Source organism: Panthera tigris, chromosome X, assembly GCF_018350195.1.
Source record: "Panthera tigris isolate Pti1 chromosome X, P.tigris_Pti1_mat1.1, whole genome shotgun sequence".
In the NCBI taxonomy this organism is placed as follows: domain Eukaryota; kingdom Metazoa; phylum Chordata; class Mammalia; order Carnivora; family Felidae; genus Panthera; species Panthera tigris.
Genome location: NC_056677.1, coordinates 7,330,945 through 7,345,958, shown reverse-complemented (window position 1 = coordinate 7,345,958; position 15,014 = coordinate 7,330,945). Strand labels below are relative to the sequence as shown.

General features: G+C 47.7%; 1 protein-coding gene across 1 annotated transcript in view; it reads left to right on the top strand.

Moving 5' to 3' along the window:
• Window positions 1-9,123, top strand: part of MID1 (midline 1) — a 148,254-nt gene extending 139,131 nt beyond the window's left edge. The window contains exon 10 of the mRNA XM_007084803.3: window positions 5,120-9,123. Within this exon, the coding sequence (XP_007084865.1) occupies window positions 5,120-5,468 (349 nt within the window). The 3' untranslated portion in view covers window positions 5,469-9,123. The remainder of the gene's footprint in view (window positions 1-5,119) is intronic.
• The last annotated feature ends 5,891 nt before the right edge of the window (window positions 9,124-15,014 follow it).

The following is a 15,014-nucleotide window of genomic DNA, read 5'->3' as shown; positions in this document are numbered from 1 at the left end:
CTGTGTCGGAGCATTCATCCATACCAGAGCCCATCTTGAAGAATAATAGGCAGAAAAGCCTTTTTAGTCCGTTGTTGCTATGGTAATGCTGCATAACCAGCGCCCCGAAACTCAGTGGCTTCAAAATGATCGTTCGTTATCGCTCACCAACCACCCACATCCATGGGTTAGCTGTCAAGACCAATCTCAGCCGGGCTTTGCTTTAAGCTGCAGGTTGGATCTAGGTCCATTCTTTGTGTCTCTTCATCCTCTTTGGACGCGAGGGGCACCCGGGCCATGTCTTTCTCAAGGAGCCTCTGCTTACGTCACCGTCTGCTGACCTCCGATTGGCCAAAGCCAGTCACAGAGCCACACCCAAAGCCAGTGGTCTAGGGAAGTATATTCCTCCCGTGGAGGTGAGAGGAGGGGGTGAGTATCCGCAAAGCAGTCATCTGATCTACCATTCAGCCAGGAAGAACATTTTTTTTTAAATTCACTCCGAGAATTGCAGCTAAGGTGATCGAGTCCTGTCCCATGCGGGTCAGCCGACTAGAGCCCTGGGGCCCCGTGCCTGTTTTTGTAAATAAAGTGTAATGGGAACACATCCGTGCCCATTCTTTTCCACATTGTCTGTGGCTGCCTTTGAGCCACACAGCAGAGTCGAGCAGTTGAGATGGAACCCTGTGGTCCACAAAGCCGAAAATACGAACTCGGCGGCCCTTTACCGGAAACGTTAGCTGACTCCTACTCTAAAACACTACTTCCCGACCTTTAAAGAAAACTAATTGCCGTTGCCCTGTATGTTTGGTGATTCTGGACTGGGCCGATTACTGTAAATAGCCAGGAGCCGAGAGGGTGAAGCAGCGATCATAGGCTGGAAATCCCTTCGAAAGGTCCGTTAGATCCAGTCAGGGTGCGGTGTCCACGCTGCAATTGGTTAACCTTGCCTAGTTCGTCTCACAAAGCTGACCTTGTCTATTCCACAGCCACAGACTGCCCCCCACCCCTTACTCTGGCTGGCCGTCTCACAAACACCTGTTCGCTACTGCCCAAAAAGGCAGCTGTTTTATTTTTATTTGGCATATGTGCCAGGCGCTGGTCTAAGCATTCTACGGATGTTAACTCATCCGTTCATCCTAACAGCCCCACAAAGGCAGGTGCTGCTATTCCTGCTTTACGGATGAGATGGCTGAGGCACATGCCCACTGGCTCAAGGTCACAAAGCTCAGAGGTGGCAGGGTTAGGAAGTCTGCAGGGTACAAGCGCTTAGCCAAGGGTTCACAAGCTTTTCTGTAAAGGGCTAAAGAGCCAGTGTTGCTGGTTTGGCAGGCCAGATGATTTTTATCCCAACAACTCAACTCTCCTGTTGTAGCGGGAAAACAGCCACGGACCGTATGTCCACGAATGGGTGTGGCAGGGCACAAATAAAACTTCATTTCTAAAAACAAGCAGAGAGCCAGACTTGGCCCATGGGTTGTAGGTTGCTGATCTCTTTCTGCTCTTAACCACCGTGCTTGTGCTTTTGAAACATTATAATTACGCTAGGGCTTACAGTGGTATGCTTGACGAGTGAGAGCTTCAACCTTGCTTAAAAAGACACACCTCACATCGGCATAACCTGCAATGATGAGTATTGTAACAGTGCTATTTTTGAGATAAGGATGCTAAGACACATTGTGTCCGAAGTCCCTTGCAGTGTTGGTACAAGTCGACAGAAATCTAAAAAGTGAAATCATAAGCTTGGGTGTCTCCTTTCTCCCCAGAATGGTACCTATATTGGCCAAGCAAGTAGGTTTTCTTCCGTTGTGATCCCCACGATTCTCTTTGCCTAGAACATTGTCCTGTTCCAACATCCTGCCGGAGGATAGAGGACAAATCCTTCCCCCCAACCTCCCTATTCGGCTCTGGGCCAGATTGGCATTTATAGCTGCAGTGGGGCAAGATAAAAGCCCAAAGGAAAATACAATGAATTTTTGCAGGTGCAAAGGAGCAAACATTTCTAGTTAATTAACGTGCTGTATTAACCTGGGACAGAATCCAGTGTCTAAATAATTACAACCCCATTAATAATTATTTATGATAAATGATACCCGATCATTATGATCTCATTCCCATTGACGAATGGTGCGGGAAATTCCACCAGACCTCTTCAGTTATATAAACACAGATCGGTATTACCTTGAAAACACCCTCCAGATGTCAAAACCAACTCATGAGGGGGGGAAAATTCTAAAATTAATTGCCGCACTTTGGATCATTACAAACTAGATTGTGTCAATTTCAGAAAAAATTCTCATGTATAAAGTGGTTTAACATTTCCTGGGAGGTGTTAGAGAGGAAGGGGTGACCCATATGATCAAATGCTTGTGATGCCTTGATTTGCACCAGCTAACGACACGTATATTTTCTCGTGAAATACAGTCCCGACTTTCAATTAACATGTATGTTATGATCCCTGCAATGAGGCATGTTAACATCGCTCTGAGAAACGTAATTTTTATACTTTCTGAATTCTCCAAGTCTCACTGCGTAACTTAATGGAACATTACCTTCTGCCTGCACCTTTCAAGCTCGATGGAAATACGTACATAGTTTTACAGATTAATGATCATATAATGATATTTTCCTTTGCTTAATGGACTATACACAGAGTTATTTTCTCACTCCCTAATGCTGTTAATGTGCACTTGGTGTTTTATGAAATGGTGTTAACTAAACTTGGGTTCGTACATGGATTACTGGGCCAGAAGTCGAGGGGGAAGGGGCGAGATTCTGGATTCTGCTCTTAATTTTAACCTCCGTGTTTTCCCATTTGCTAAATGAAGTCCGTCATACCTGCCGCGGCTACTTCCCGGCGGGTTCAGTTAAGGCTCAGCTGGGAAATCAACGGCAGAGTTCTTTAATAAAACATGAGAGTGGTGACCAGCGACAAGAAGGAAGCAATACAGACATGGCTACTTTGTGACGCAAACGCAGGTTCCGGGTTATCTGAAAAACGGAAACGGCGTCTGCTGGGGCATAGTGAAGGTCTCTGGGGAAAATACTCAAACACAAAACAAAAACCTTTCCAACGTGCCTCAGGTAGGTAGGGTTCAGCAGAAAAACAGAAGTCAGTCAAGGAGCCCCACGGAGGAGGGGAGCCAGCGGCTTACCAGAACCCCCCCCGGTAAGTTCTGGAGTTTGCCAGAAGCCCCCGCAAACCTCACCTCTGCTGTCTGTTGTCTGGAAAAGGGCATTTCCCCACCTCTTAGAACTTCCAGATCTTCTGCAAAGCCATCACGGTGGCAGGACGAGACCCAGACTCCCACTTGAAAAGGGATTCTGGGAGATACAGTCCTGGGATTCACCCTGAGATGCAGAACAGGATTGGCAAGAAGGAAGAGAGGAGGCCAAGGTGATGGCAGACAGGCTGGTACACTGGCCTTTACTGATTTTCAATTCCATCCTCTTTTTTAATTCAGTGATAGCATGTTACTTTCATTTCTTTTTAACACACCACTCTTAAAGTGATTGTATTTGAAATCCAACATCTGATTTTTAAAAGAATGTCATTTTATCAAAGACCAATGAAGTCTTTTTCTGTCTGCACTGGGTAAGGTACCATATGTCAATATCCACTTAGACTGGCTTCTGCTACAACATATTAAAAGTTGGGCTCTGAATCATTTATTCTTTCTTAAGAATGATGAGTTTTGCTTATCTTAATGTCTGAAATATCGCAAATGTTAATGGTGGCATACCTCAGCAGGGTAAAAAGAGATTAGGGAGCTTAGAACATTGTAGAAAGAATTCTCAACTTTTTTTGAGCGGTTGAGAGTACATTTATTTATTTGTAAGCTTTATTTTGAGAGAGAGTGAGCACGCAAGAGGGGGAAGGGAGAGGGGAGAGAGAATCCCAAGCAGGTTCCACACTGTCAGCCAAGAGCCCGGCTCGGGGCTCAAACTCACAAACCGTGAGATCATGACCCAAGCTGAAATCAAGAGTCGGACGCTTAGCCAACTGAGCCACCCAGGCGCCCCACGAGTACGTTTAGAATAACCAGGATATCTGTCTCTCAAAGACATTCAGAATTTTTTTATAAATGTAGTAGGAAGTTAATTAGAAGGGCTCTTGGCAACGATGAATCACATAATTTCTGGTGAGGGAAGGTATGGGAGAGTGTTGTTTAAGTTTGGGGCCTTTTGAGTCATCTGAGGTTCAAGTACTGATGCTGATGCTTATTGGTAATGTGTTATTGGGCAAAAAGAATAAAACAGCAGTTACTGAAGATTCCTTGCCAGGCCTCGTGCCCAGGATTTTACATGTATTCTTTCCTCTACTCCTCAAAATAACCATCCGAGATAGACGCTGTCATTGTCCCTGTGTTATAGATGAGGAAAATGGCTAGGAGAGGACGAGGAACTTGCCCTGCAAATGAAAATCATTCTCCACACTTGCCTTTTGCAAAGTGTGCTTGAAGTCATGGAAAATGACAGACACGGTGCCGGTTGAAAAATTCAAAGTAGGTCAAAAGGAGAAATCTAGGGTTGTGCCATCCAACCCTAGTGTGTATGGTAGCCCTGAGCCACATACAGTTATTTGCATAATTTAACTTCATGAAAACTAACTAAATTTAAAGTTTGGTTCCTCAGTCTCAGCAGCCACAGTTCAAGTGCCCAGTAGCCACATGTGGCTCGTGGCTACCATGCGGAACAGAGCAGAACCTTTCGCTCATTGCAGAAAGTTCTGTTGGACAGCGCTGGTCTAGAGAATTCACTGTGTGGGTCTTGATGAGTGGAAAGAAAGAAGGAAAAAAGGGAAGGAAGGAAGGAAGGAAGGAAGGAAGGAAGGGGGAAGGGAAGGGAAGGGAAGGGAAGGGAAGGGAAGGGAAGGGAAGGGAGATAGGCAGCAAAACACAAAGTTCAAATTCTCATGTAATGTCGGAACTAAAAACAGGAATATGAGTAAATACAGCAGCCCATTTCCACCCACTGTATGTGTGGGAGGGAAGGAGATGAGGAACACCTGTGTCAGGGTCCTTGCCAAGCTTTCACTGAAGAATGAATCCGGTTCTCGTGACCCCGGAAAACCGTAGAAGGGATCTAGCGCAGCTGTGCCCCACGCCTCACCGTTCTCGCTGTCACCATTTTGTTTGTGCAGGTATGCCATCGGCCTTGCTTACAAATCGGCCCCAAAGCACGAGTGGATCGGCAAGAACTCTGCTTCCTGGGCTCTGTGTCGCTGTCACAATAACTGGGTGGTGAGACACAACAGCAAGGAAACCCCCATCGAGCCAGCCCCCCATCTCCGGCGCGTCGGCATCCTGCTGGACTATGATAACGGTTCCATCGCTTTCTACGATGCTTTGAACTCCATCCACCTCTACACCTTCGACATCACATTCTCGCAGCCTGTGTGCCCCACCTTCACGCTGTGGAACAAGTGTTTGACCATTATAACTGGCCTTCCGATCCCAGACCATCTGGACTGCACAGAGCAGCTGCCGTGAGCACTGGGCCATGTGGAGCTGATTTCTGGGGGATTAAAAAGGGCCGTGGCCACCCTTTCAGGGACCGAGAAAGCACAGGCTTCCAGAGTGTGATTAAATCTCGCCAAAAAGTGTCCAGAAATCGGCTAGGATAGGACTCAACATAGGCGATTCTCCCCCTTTGCTGTCTTTTGTATTAAGTACACGCTTTAATAATTTCTTCAATTTTTTTTTTGTATCTACAGGGAAAATTATAGATTATTTATAAAAGAAACGTAACCGGAATTCCAACTCTTAGAAAGTATTTGGTTTTGCACATTAAGAGGCCCAGAAGCGGACGGGCTCTTCACAACAGCCCTCGTCTCGTCACGCTCTGTGGGCTGGAGGAAAAACTCTTGTAGTTTTGTGCGCTTATCCATCTTCTCACATCCTCATATCTCATACCGATCCCCTTGTAGGTCCTGTCGCCCTGACCGTGCATAACAGAATATGCAAGTATCTTAAAAAGAAAACATAGCTTTGAACCTAGTAGGGCAGTAAACGGGCTTTCTTACCGTGGTTTATTTCGAAGTGTTTTAACTGTGATGTCAAAAACTTACTGGCTCAACCGGAACGGAGAGCAAAAGAGAGAATTGATTGAATTGACTCTGGAGCTTGGACTCCACCATGGCCCAGGCTTTAATCACCCTCCAATGGCTGGTGGGGTAATGTTGGAAAGAAAGGTTGTGAAGCCTTTGGCCATGTGTGACCTTACCTTTCCCAGGATTCAGGATTCTGGGAGAACATTAAGAATTGAGATTGCAATTGAGAATAGTCTCTTTGAATCCTACTGATTTTTCAAAACGTCTGAGGCTGATTTGTCTTTGATCAGAAGTAGGGTTTGCTTTCATGACATAAGTCTATTTCGTTCTTCCTTTTAGTAGTGTCTTTAGGCCTGTGACATTGCTTTACCACATTTAATAGCTGTCCTATCTCCCTCTCCCCCAAATCATTTTTCTTCGCTTGCTGGGGCTGAGGGAATACACATTTTCTGTTACAAATGGCAACACCACTTTGGATTGACTTTGCTCTCCAGGACATCAGCACATGGCCCTGACTGTCTCTACCACGTCCAAATATAACTCACCCGAAAAACACTTAATATTTATGAGTCGGTAATGACAAGGGACGTTGCGTAAAGTACTATTTACTGGTACACGTGCCTCGAAAGTTATAAAAAGACTTTTATTAAACACATCTTGAAAGATGTAGAGGACCCTCTGTGTTCTAGTATAGTTTACGATAGAGTTGTGAAACAAAAAACAAAACAAAACAAAAAAACAAAAAACAAAAAACACGCAAAAAAAATCAAACTATTACCGAGCTGGAACCTGCTAGTAGAACCAGCTAATAAGCTGTCAGGTGGGATTCTGGACATGCTGATCCGGTAAGACGGAACGGTCCATGAAGGAAGGCTTTCTTAAGCAGTCCTTGGACCCGGACCAGGAATCTGGCATTGGTTCTATCTTGACGAAGGGCATGATACCCGTAAGTCATTTCATTTGCTAATGTATTGATCTGAACTACTGGGTTGGCCATTTTGACTGAACAGACTGATGAATTTAAGCATTGCTTTTAGCAATTTCGTTGTTAACCAAATCAACCAATTGTCTCCCCGAAATCCGTCCACAGACCCACTGTTTTCAGCATCACGTCATGTGACTGCGAGCCCGGACCCCGTGGGCCACGTCATGGGTGTTTCTGTCCCCTTCACTGGCAGACACTCTCCTTTTTTCGTAACAGAGTTTATATATTTACTATATTATTTATACCCAGATGAATATTTTGATAGCTACTTAGGACAATTTCACATCTCACAGATGGACACCTCAATGGAAAAAAATTAATCATTCTCTGGAAACGATGTTTTTGGGTTTTTTTTTACAACATAAAACAATGTGTATTTGCCTTCCTGGACAAACTGAAAGGGTTGTAATTTTTACATACTGTTTTGGTAGCTGGATAATGGATATTTTAATGCACTTTGTACACCAACAGGTTTTAAATAAAAGGGTCTAAAACTCAGCTTCTGAGTTTTTAAAATCATGGTCGCCAGGTGCCAGTAGATGCTACGGTTTGCCTTATGATGTTAATGTAAAGCATTTACAAGGACAATATTTCCGTGAATATAATGTTTTTCAACATAAAGAAGTTACTACTCAAATTTTCACCGCAAGCCATTTAGTTTATGTTTTGGCTATTTTTATAAGGACGAGAGGGATTATGTTATAATTTGGTTGTGGAAGTGTCACTCTTTGCTAACTTAAAAACCTTGTGGATAGTAGCAGTTACTATTTCCCTGTTGTCCTATTTACAGGAAAATATGTATATGGTGAAAGGCCACAGTGTTTCCTTTCGTTGCTGTAATGATGTAGAAAAGATTTCCATGTGGATTTTTTTTTTGAGAGTCTAAAAAAATATATGCTATAAACATTTGCTGCAGTACAATTCTTTAAGTGGACTGGGGTCACCGTATTTTGTTTTCGAGATCCATAAATTAATACAACCAAATTGATGCGGCGCTGACCAAGGCCGCCGGGTCTGACGTCGTGGGTGTGTGAACAGGTGCTGTCACCATCTTGAAATCCTTAATAATTTGTGAATAAGGGGCCTGCATTTGCATCTTGCGCTGGGCCTCGAACGTTATGTAGCCGGTCCTCATAACGGAACTCAGGAACATGGTACCTCTCTTCCTGGTGGATACAAATGAAGAAACCTGCATCCGGTGTCAAACGTGGCCGGCCGTGTCACTCAAGGAGGAATCTAGACGGATTAAGAGGAGAGCGGGCGTGGGTGGAGATTTTCTTTCCAGCTTGAAAAAAACAAAAAATGACTTCAAAAACTGACTGCAAATATTAACGATGATTTCAGCTGGAGAAGAGGAAACGGCCTGATGACGAACGGGCGGTTCATCACGGTACTGAGATGTTGACCCTGAACTTGCCAAGGAACTGAACCGGCACCGTCCAGCGAGCGTGGGATTCGGCTTCGGCTCCAGGCCCGTATGCGGTGCCTGAAGAGACACACGCACGTACGCTCGCGTACGTGTGCTTTTGGTGTTGGGAAGTTGATGATCTGGTCTGCCTGTGTGAAACGTTAAGCAGGAAGCGGGAGGATGTTTTGGAAATAGTGCTTCTCAGCAAGGGGGCGATTTGGCAATGTCTGGAGTCAGTTTTGGCTACCCCAGCTTGGGAGAGGGCGCTGCTGGCATCTGGTGGGTAGAGACCAGGGATGTCGCTCAGCTTCCCACAGTGCACAGCACAGCCCCCCACAGCCAAGAACGATCCGGGCAAAACATTCAATGCCTGATCTCTCGAAAAGAAAAGGGGACGCTTCACTGCAAACGCTTCACTGCCGTGGCTCCTTCAGTTTAAACAAGATTTACAAAACCGTTATAAAAATCTGGAATCTGAAAGGCGGTCCAGGCCTGCGCAAACGGGAATCCAGTGACTGGTGTCACAGAGATCTGGATGCGATCTGCTCAGTTTGGAAAGGCAGAGTGGACTCTGTGTAGGCCTGCTCCTTCACCTGAACGAATCCAGTCCCTGGTACTCGAGTCGCAGTGCCACGCCCTCGGCCCGGACTGTTCTCTCCATTGTTGTTGCTTTCTGGTTCAAAATAAAATCATTTTTGTGGTTCCGAGGCCCTCTGTCTCGCCTGTCTCTGTTGCCTTGTCATCATTTTGTGTGTTCGCATTCGTGGTTTCCACAAACACTCAGCTTCTGCTGGTTTTTTGAACTCCTTTGCAACATACGGTGTTTCCTTTTCCTGCCCGAAACTCTCCCATCCGGCATCCCGCTTCTCTCCGTTCAAAATGCAGTTCCTTTACAAGCCTCGAAATAATCCCTAGGGAATTTCAAAACCACAATAAAATCCATACAGGAGTGGAGATCCAGCGCAAGAAGGCTTGATGTCGAGTCTTAAGTCTATCCCCAACCCCATCCCATGGCCCCGGGACTTGACCTTCTCCCGTTAGAGGTGCAAGCCCTTTCGATGGAAGCCCGGGCTCTGCCGAGTGGTCGTGGGTCGCCGGCCTCAGTGCCACCTGCGAGCTGCTTAGAGATGCCCGTTCTCCAGCCCTACGCCCTGACCTCCTCGGCAGCATCTCCGGGAGTGGGAGCAGCAGTAAGTTCTAACAGGCCTTCCCGGCGATTCTGATGCTGGCCACAGTTTGTGAAGCAAAGCCCCGGAAGGCTTTACCCAGTCCCCTCTCCCGTGTGAAAAATGCGCTCACGACCTGAAGTGTGTTTTCGAGGTAAAGTGCTTCAGAGGCCGTATGATGTAATGCGGTGATTGTTAACCCGGCAGAGCACGAAACTTGCCTTTTCTTTTTTAGAAATGCTGACTCCTGGATCCCCTTCTGAAACACTGGGGCTGAGAAGGTCTAGAGTGTGGCCCGGGACGCTGTCCTTTTGTTTCGAGTGATTCGAAAGCGCTAGACACCTGGAGCGTGGCACCTTTTCTTTTGCCTTTTTTTTTTCAGTGTTTATTTATTTTGAGAGAGAGACAGAGCACGGGCAGGGGAGGGGCAGAGAGAGAGGGAGACACAGAACCGGAAGCAGGTACCGGGGTCTGAGCTGTCAGTGCAGAGCCTGACACGGGGCTCCAACTCACAAAACGTGAAAACGGGACCTGAGCCGAAGTTGGATGCTTAACGGACTGAGCCACCCAGGCGCCCCTCGACACGTTTTCTATGAAAGTCAGATAGCGAGTTATTATAGGGTTCGCAGGTCATACCTATGTCTGTGGCAACTATTTAACTCTGCAGCTATAGAGTGAAAGCAGCCATAGAGGATACGTAAATGAATGGGTGAGGCTGGGTTCCAATAAAACTTTACAAAAACAGGCACGGGGCTGCATTTGGCCCATGGTGCAATTTGCCAACCCCTGCTATAACGGATATAGTACTGGACTTGTGGCCCGAAGCCCATGGGACATTCTCTGACTACCTTCTCTCTCCCTGAGGGCTCAGCAGCCCCTCAGGGCTCTGGGCCTCTTAGCTCTCAAGTCCTTTCCACCTTTGAATTACATCAATCCTGAAATCACAGAACTCATGGAGAATTAGTTACCGAGTGCTTAAGACGGGGCCACTCAAAGGTTATTAGAAGATTCTTTCATTCAGCAGAGTAGAGTGTGTCGGGTCTAATGATTAGCGTTACCTCTTTCATAATTTTGACTCGAATCAGCCCTCCTCACAAGTGACAGGTGTGTAAAATATATTCCCTTTAATAAGAGTTTTGAAGCACATCTAATTTGAACGTTTGAAACTGAACAACCACTGCTGAAATTAATCACCTTTCAAAGTCAACTTGAAGGGCATGCCATACACTCCAGAGAGTAGCCCACATCGCCTTCTTTGGTAAATTATTATTTTTAAAAATACAAGGGCGCCTGGGTGGCTCAGTCTGTTAAGGGTCCGACTCTTGGTTTTGGCTCAGGTCATGATCTCACGGTTTGTGAGTTCAAGCCCCGTGTTGGGCTTTGCGCTGACAGTGTAGAGCCTGCTTGGGACTCTCTGTCTCCCTCTCTCTCCGCCCCTCCCCTACTTGCTCTCTGTCAAAAAAAAAAAAAAATATATATATATATATATATGTATACATATACAATATATATGTATATATATAGATGTATAATATGTTGAAGAAGATAGTTGCTTGTGATTAGAAGAGGAGCATAGAAAGGGAGAGAAGTGGAACTTGCAAAGTCCTTCTCTCTTGAGTATCATTCTCCCTGGGATGCACATTCAAGAACAAAATTAAAACGGGGTTGAGGCCTTCTGGAAAAGCTTTCTTGCAGCTGTTCTGTCTCAACATGGGCGATTTATGGAGAGGAATTCAGGTCTCCCTTTGGACCTTTTGCAGCCATGTTGTCCAGAGAGAATTATAAAAACATGATCAAATAGGAAGTATAGCAATTAACAAGCAAATGTGTCATGGCCGAAAACCAATTACCAATTAAGGAGAGACACAGAAAAAAATGATTTAATGAACATTGGTGCTTCCACACGGTCTATTTATTCTCAAAGCTTAATGTTTGCTTCTGGTCATTAAAAGCTGTTCAATTTCAGTAAAATATTTCAGTTAATAAAGCTTGTAACTTCCCCAGTCTTATCTTCCCTCCAGCTTCTACCCTCTCTCGCCTCCTTTTTTGTCCAGCTTCTCAAAGGGAGGTTCAGACGTTCTGCCTCTATGTCGTCACCTCTCATTATACCCCGCGCCCTCCACCAGGCATTCAGTGCCTTCGCTCTACCATACACGTTTGGCCTCATCTTGACATACGGCAGCTTTCGAGATGTTGACCACTTCTTTCGTAATCCCTCCCTATGCAACGCCATGCACACCCCCTCCTCCTTCACCATTTTGTGCAAGGAGCCTCCCAAATTTAAATCTCTACGTCAGATTTCTCTGCCCAGCTCAGCCCCTTACGTCGGCCTGCCTATTTGGTCATCTCCTTTGGATGTCTGAAGGCTACCTCAAACTCCACATGTCCGAAGCTGCACTCATGCTCTCTCCCCCCGAACCTTGCCTCATCCAACCCGTTTCATGAACCCCAAACCACAGGTTTGTGTTTAGTGCCTCCCTCGCCCTCCATGTCCCATCCATCACCAAATCCTGTTGATTTTATCTAAGTATCTCTTTGACCTACTCTTGTCTCTGCACACAACTTCCAAGTCCCAGCCTCCAGATCTCCCACTCTACAGCTGACCTAACCCGCCATCCACGCCGCACCAGCCCCCAGGTGACAGAGCAGCCAAGGTGATCTCAAAATCGGGTCATGTCACACTCACCCCGCGCAGTCCTTCGGCCTTTCTCACGTCCACTCCGCACCCCTATACGTTGACTTTAAAACTCTCCCTGGAGCTCTTCTGCGGTGCCCATACGATTCGCCACGGTCCCTGCGTCTGTCCCCCGCGTCACCTTGGACCACTCTCCACTTACTCTCTGCACTCTGGCCACAGTGGCTACCGTAGCCCCGCTCTGGTCTGCCACAGACCTTTACTCCCCTCACCTTCTTCCATACCCCTAATATTTCAGGCTCCTTCTCAGCCATCACTTCCCCAAGAGTCTTACCCTGACCTCCCTGCCTGAGCCAAATTCCCCCAGTTTTGATCCGTAAAGCAACCCATGCTTCCCTGCGTGTCTGTCACACTTGAAATTGAGCCGGTATTTGTGTAAGTTTTGTTTACTTTTTCTGTTCCTTTGCCCCCACTAGACGGTAGTGTTCCCGAAGTCTGAGGCCAAGACTGACTTAGCTCAATGTTCGCCGTGTTGTATGTGCTCAATAAATAGAGAGTAGAATCATAATTCCTCATGCGTGTGTTCTTGTAACTGCCTCTTAAACCTACTACATCCACTATTCTCCTTTTTACAAGCCTTGTGTTAAAAGAAAAAATGTCCTTCGTATTTGCAGAAACCACAAATGCTACAGAATAAAAAATACTATCAAAATAAAGGCTAGGAAATCTACCATCTAGCAAATTCCACCCTCTCTTTATAGTGACTCCTTGTCATCAAGCAAAAATCAAACCTTCAATTTGGGCGAGTAAATCCGCCCCTCCGTGTCCTCTGTCACCTCCTGCCCGGCTCCTGTCCCTGTGTTGTGGGTCTGGGGTTGTACGTACGTACGCACTTCTCGCTTGCCCGCTCAGCTCATCCCACACTCTAAGAGAATCCAGGTGCGAATCAAATGGGCTCCGAGGCGTCACAGTCCCCCTCGGTCTTAGAGAAGGTTCCCTTTGACCTCGGTGCCCCGCCTCCTCGGCATTTCTGCCCAGCTTCCCCACTACCGGTTCACAGAGCCCCAGCCTCCTTTCTCATTTCTTCTCAGTAGCCGGCCCCCTGACTTGACCTGCAGCACGTGCTCTGAGCCCCCCCGGGCAGCAGTAGCCCTGCACCTGGAATCCTGCCCAATGCCTGTGTCGCCTGCTTGTTCAGCTTGGTCTTAGGTCACCCGGGGGCTCCTGCCTGCTTCTTTATATGGGCCGATTTCTCTGTTTCCTCCGTTCCTTCAGATTCTGTTGCCACGTTCCCAGGCCTGTTGCCCCGCAGCCCCTTTAAAGGAACCCGTCACAGGCACGTTTCCCAAAGATAACCCAGGTTATCTCGGGAAACCCAAGTTTCCCAAGCAACCCAAGACCAGCTCCGGGCTAATCCGTCCGACACAATATTCAATCTACGCGAAACTCACTTTCAGCAAGACAGACGGAGATGGGTCCAAAGGTACAGGATGGCAAATGATAGAGCATGCCAGCCCTCATCAAGCGAAAGCTGGAGTAGCTAAGTCGACAGCGGACAAAGTAGATTTCCCAATGAAGGACATTTCCTGTGAGTCGATTCACTGAATAAGTAAAGCACTCTCCTTTTCCTTCCCTCCTAACTCTCACTTTCTTTCACCCCCCAAAAGATGGCAAAGGCGGGGTCAGTTGGGGAAAACCAGGTCTGGAGTTGGAGGATTTGGAGGAAGCCTATCCAAATGGAGTCGGCTGCGGAGTCGGCTATGCAGCCTTCTGGCCGGGCCTACTGCTTTTTGGAGTCTGTTGGCGCCCAATAAGCAAGCTACCGTAGATGCTGACAGAGATGAGTCTTCTTGGTTTCGATCCCCACGTCACGCCTCAGGTGAGTCCGTCTCGGTGAGGCCAGGTTCAGAAGCGGCAAGAGACACAGACACGAACAGACGTCCGGCCCTCAGCGTGGAACAAGTTGCCCGATGGAGGCCTCTGACCTTTGCCCCCCCCCCCCCGGGGACTGGGTCTGCACGGAGAGAGGAGGGGCGGGTGTCCACGCGGCAGCATCTGTTGTCGGTTGCCTCTCGCTCCCTGCCCGCATTCCAGACCCGGCGCTCAGGACATCCTGAAACGGAGAAGCCTGCCGTTGGGGGTGCGTTTGAAACCTTCAGGTGATTGACTGGAAGCAGAAGTGCCAGGGCGTGAACCCGAACCCCAGGGTTCACGGGGGCCGACCGGCCCGCAGGGCCCAAGCCCTTGATGGTGCCGCACGGGCGGTTCTCGTTAAGCGATGCCACGGGACCTGGTGCCAGAAACAGAAGGCCGCCTGCTCCCTCCCGGGCTCCGTTCCTAGGCCCTGAAGCACAGGTATATTGAGCATTTCCCAGCAGTGCTGCCGGTGGTTAAACAAGTGATGAGGGTACAGTCGTCCTCACAGATGGCCAGGCGGGACTCATCCGGGGCCTGGAGGACAGCCCAGAGGAGCCCCACAGGCCTCCCCTTCCCCTCGGGGAAGCAGGCGCCGGAGACGCTTCTGGACGTCACAGAACACCGGGCCGGGCTTCCGTCCCAGTGACTTCGGAGAGCTACTGCCCATGTCCGGGCGGCCGGCTTGCGAAGGCAGCTCATCCTTCCTGAGGCTTTTGCCCCTAAGAGCAGGAAGTCCTCAGGGACAGCTCTGACAGGAGCAAAATCGACACGGCTCGTGACAGCATCCGAGACACAAACGTGAACAATTTCCCTTAACGCCGTCAGACACGGCCCTCCGAGAAAGACATCCGCGGAGCCGGACGGCCAGGCTTCGT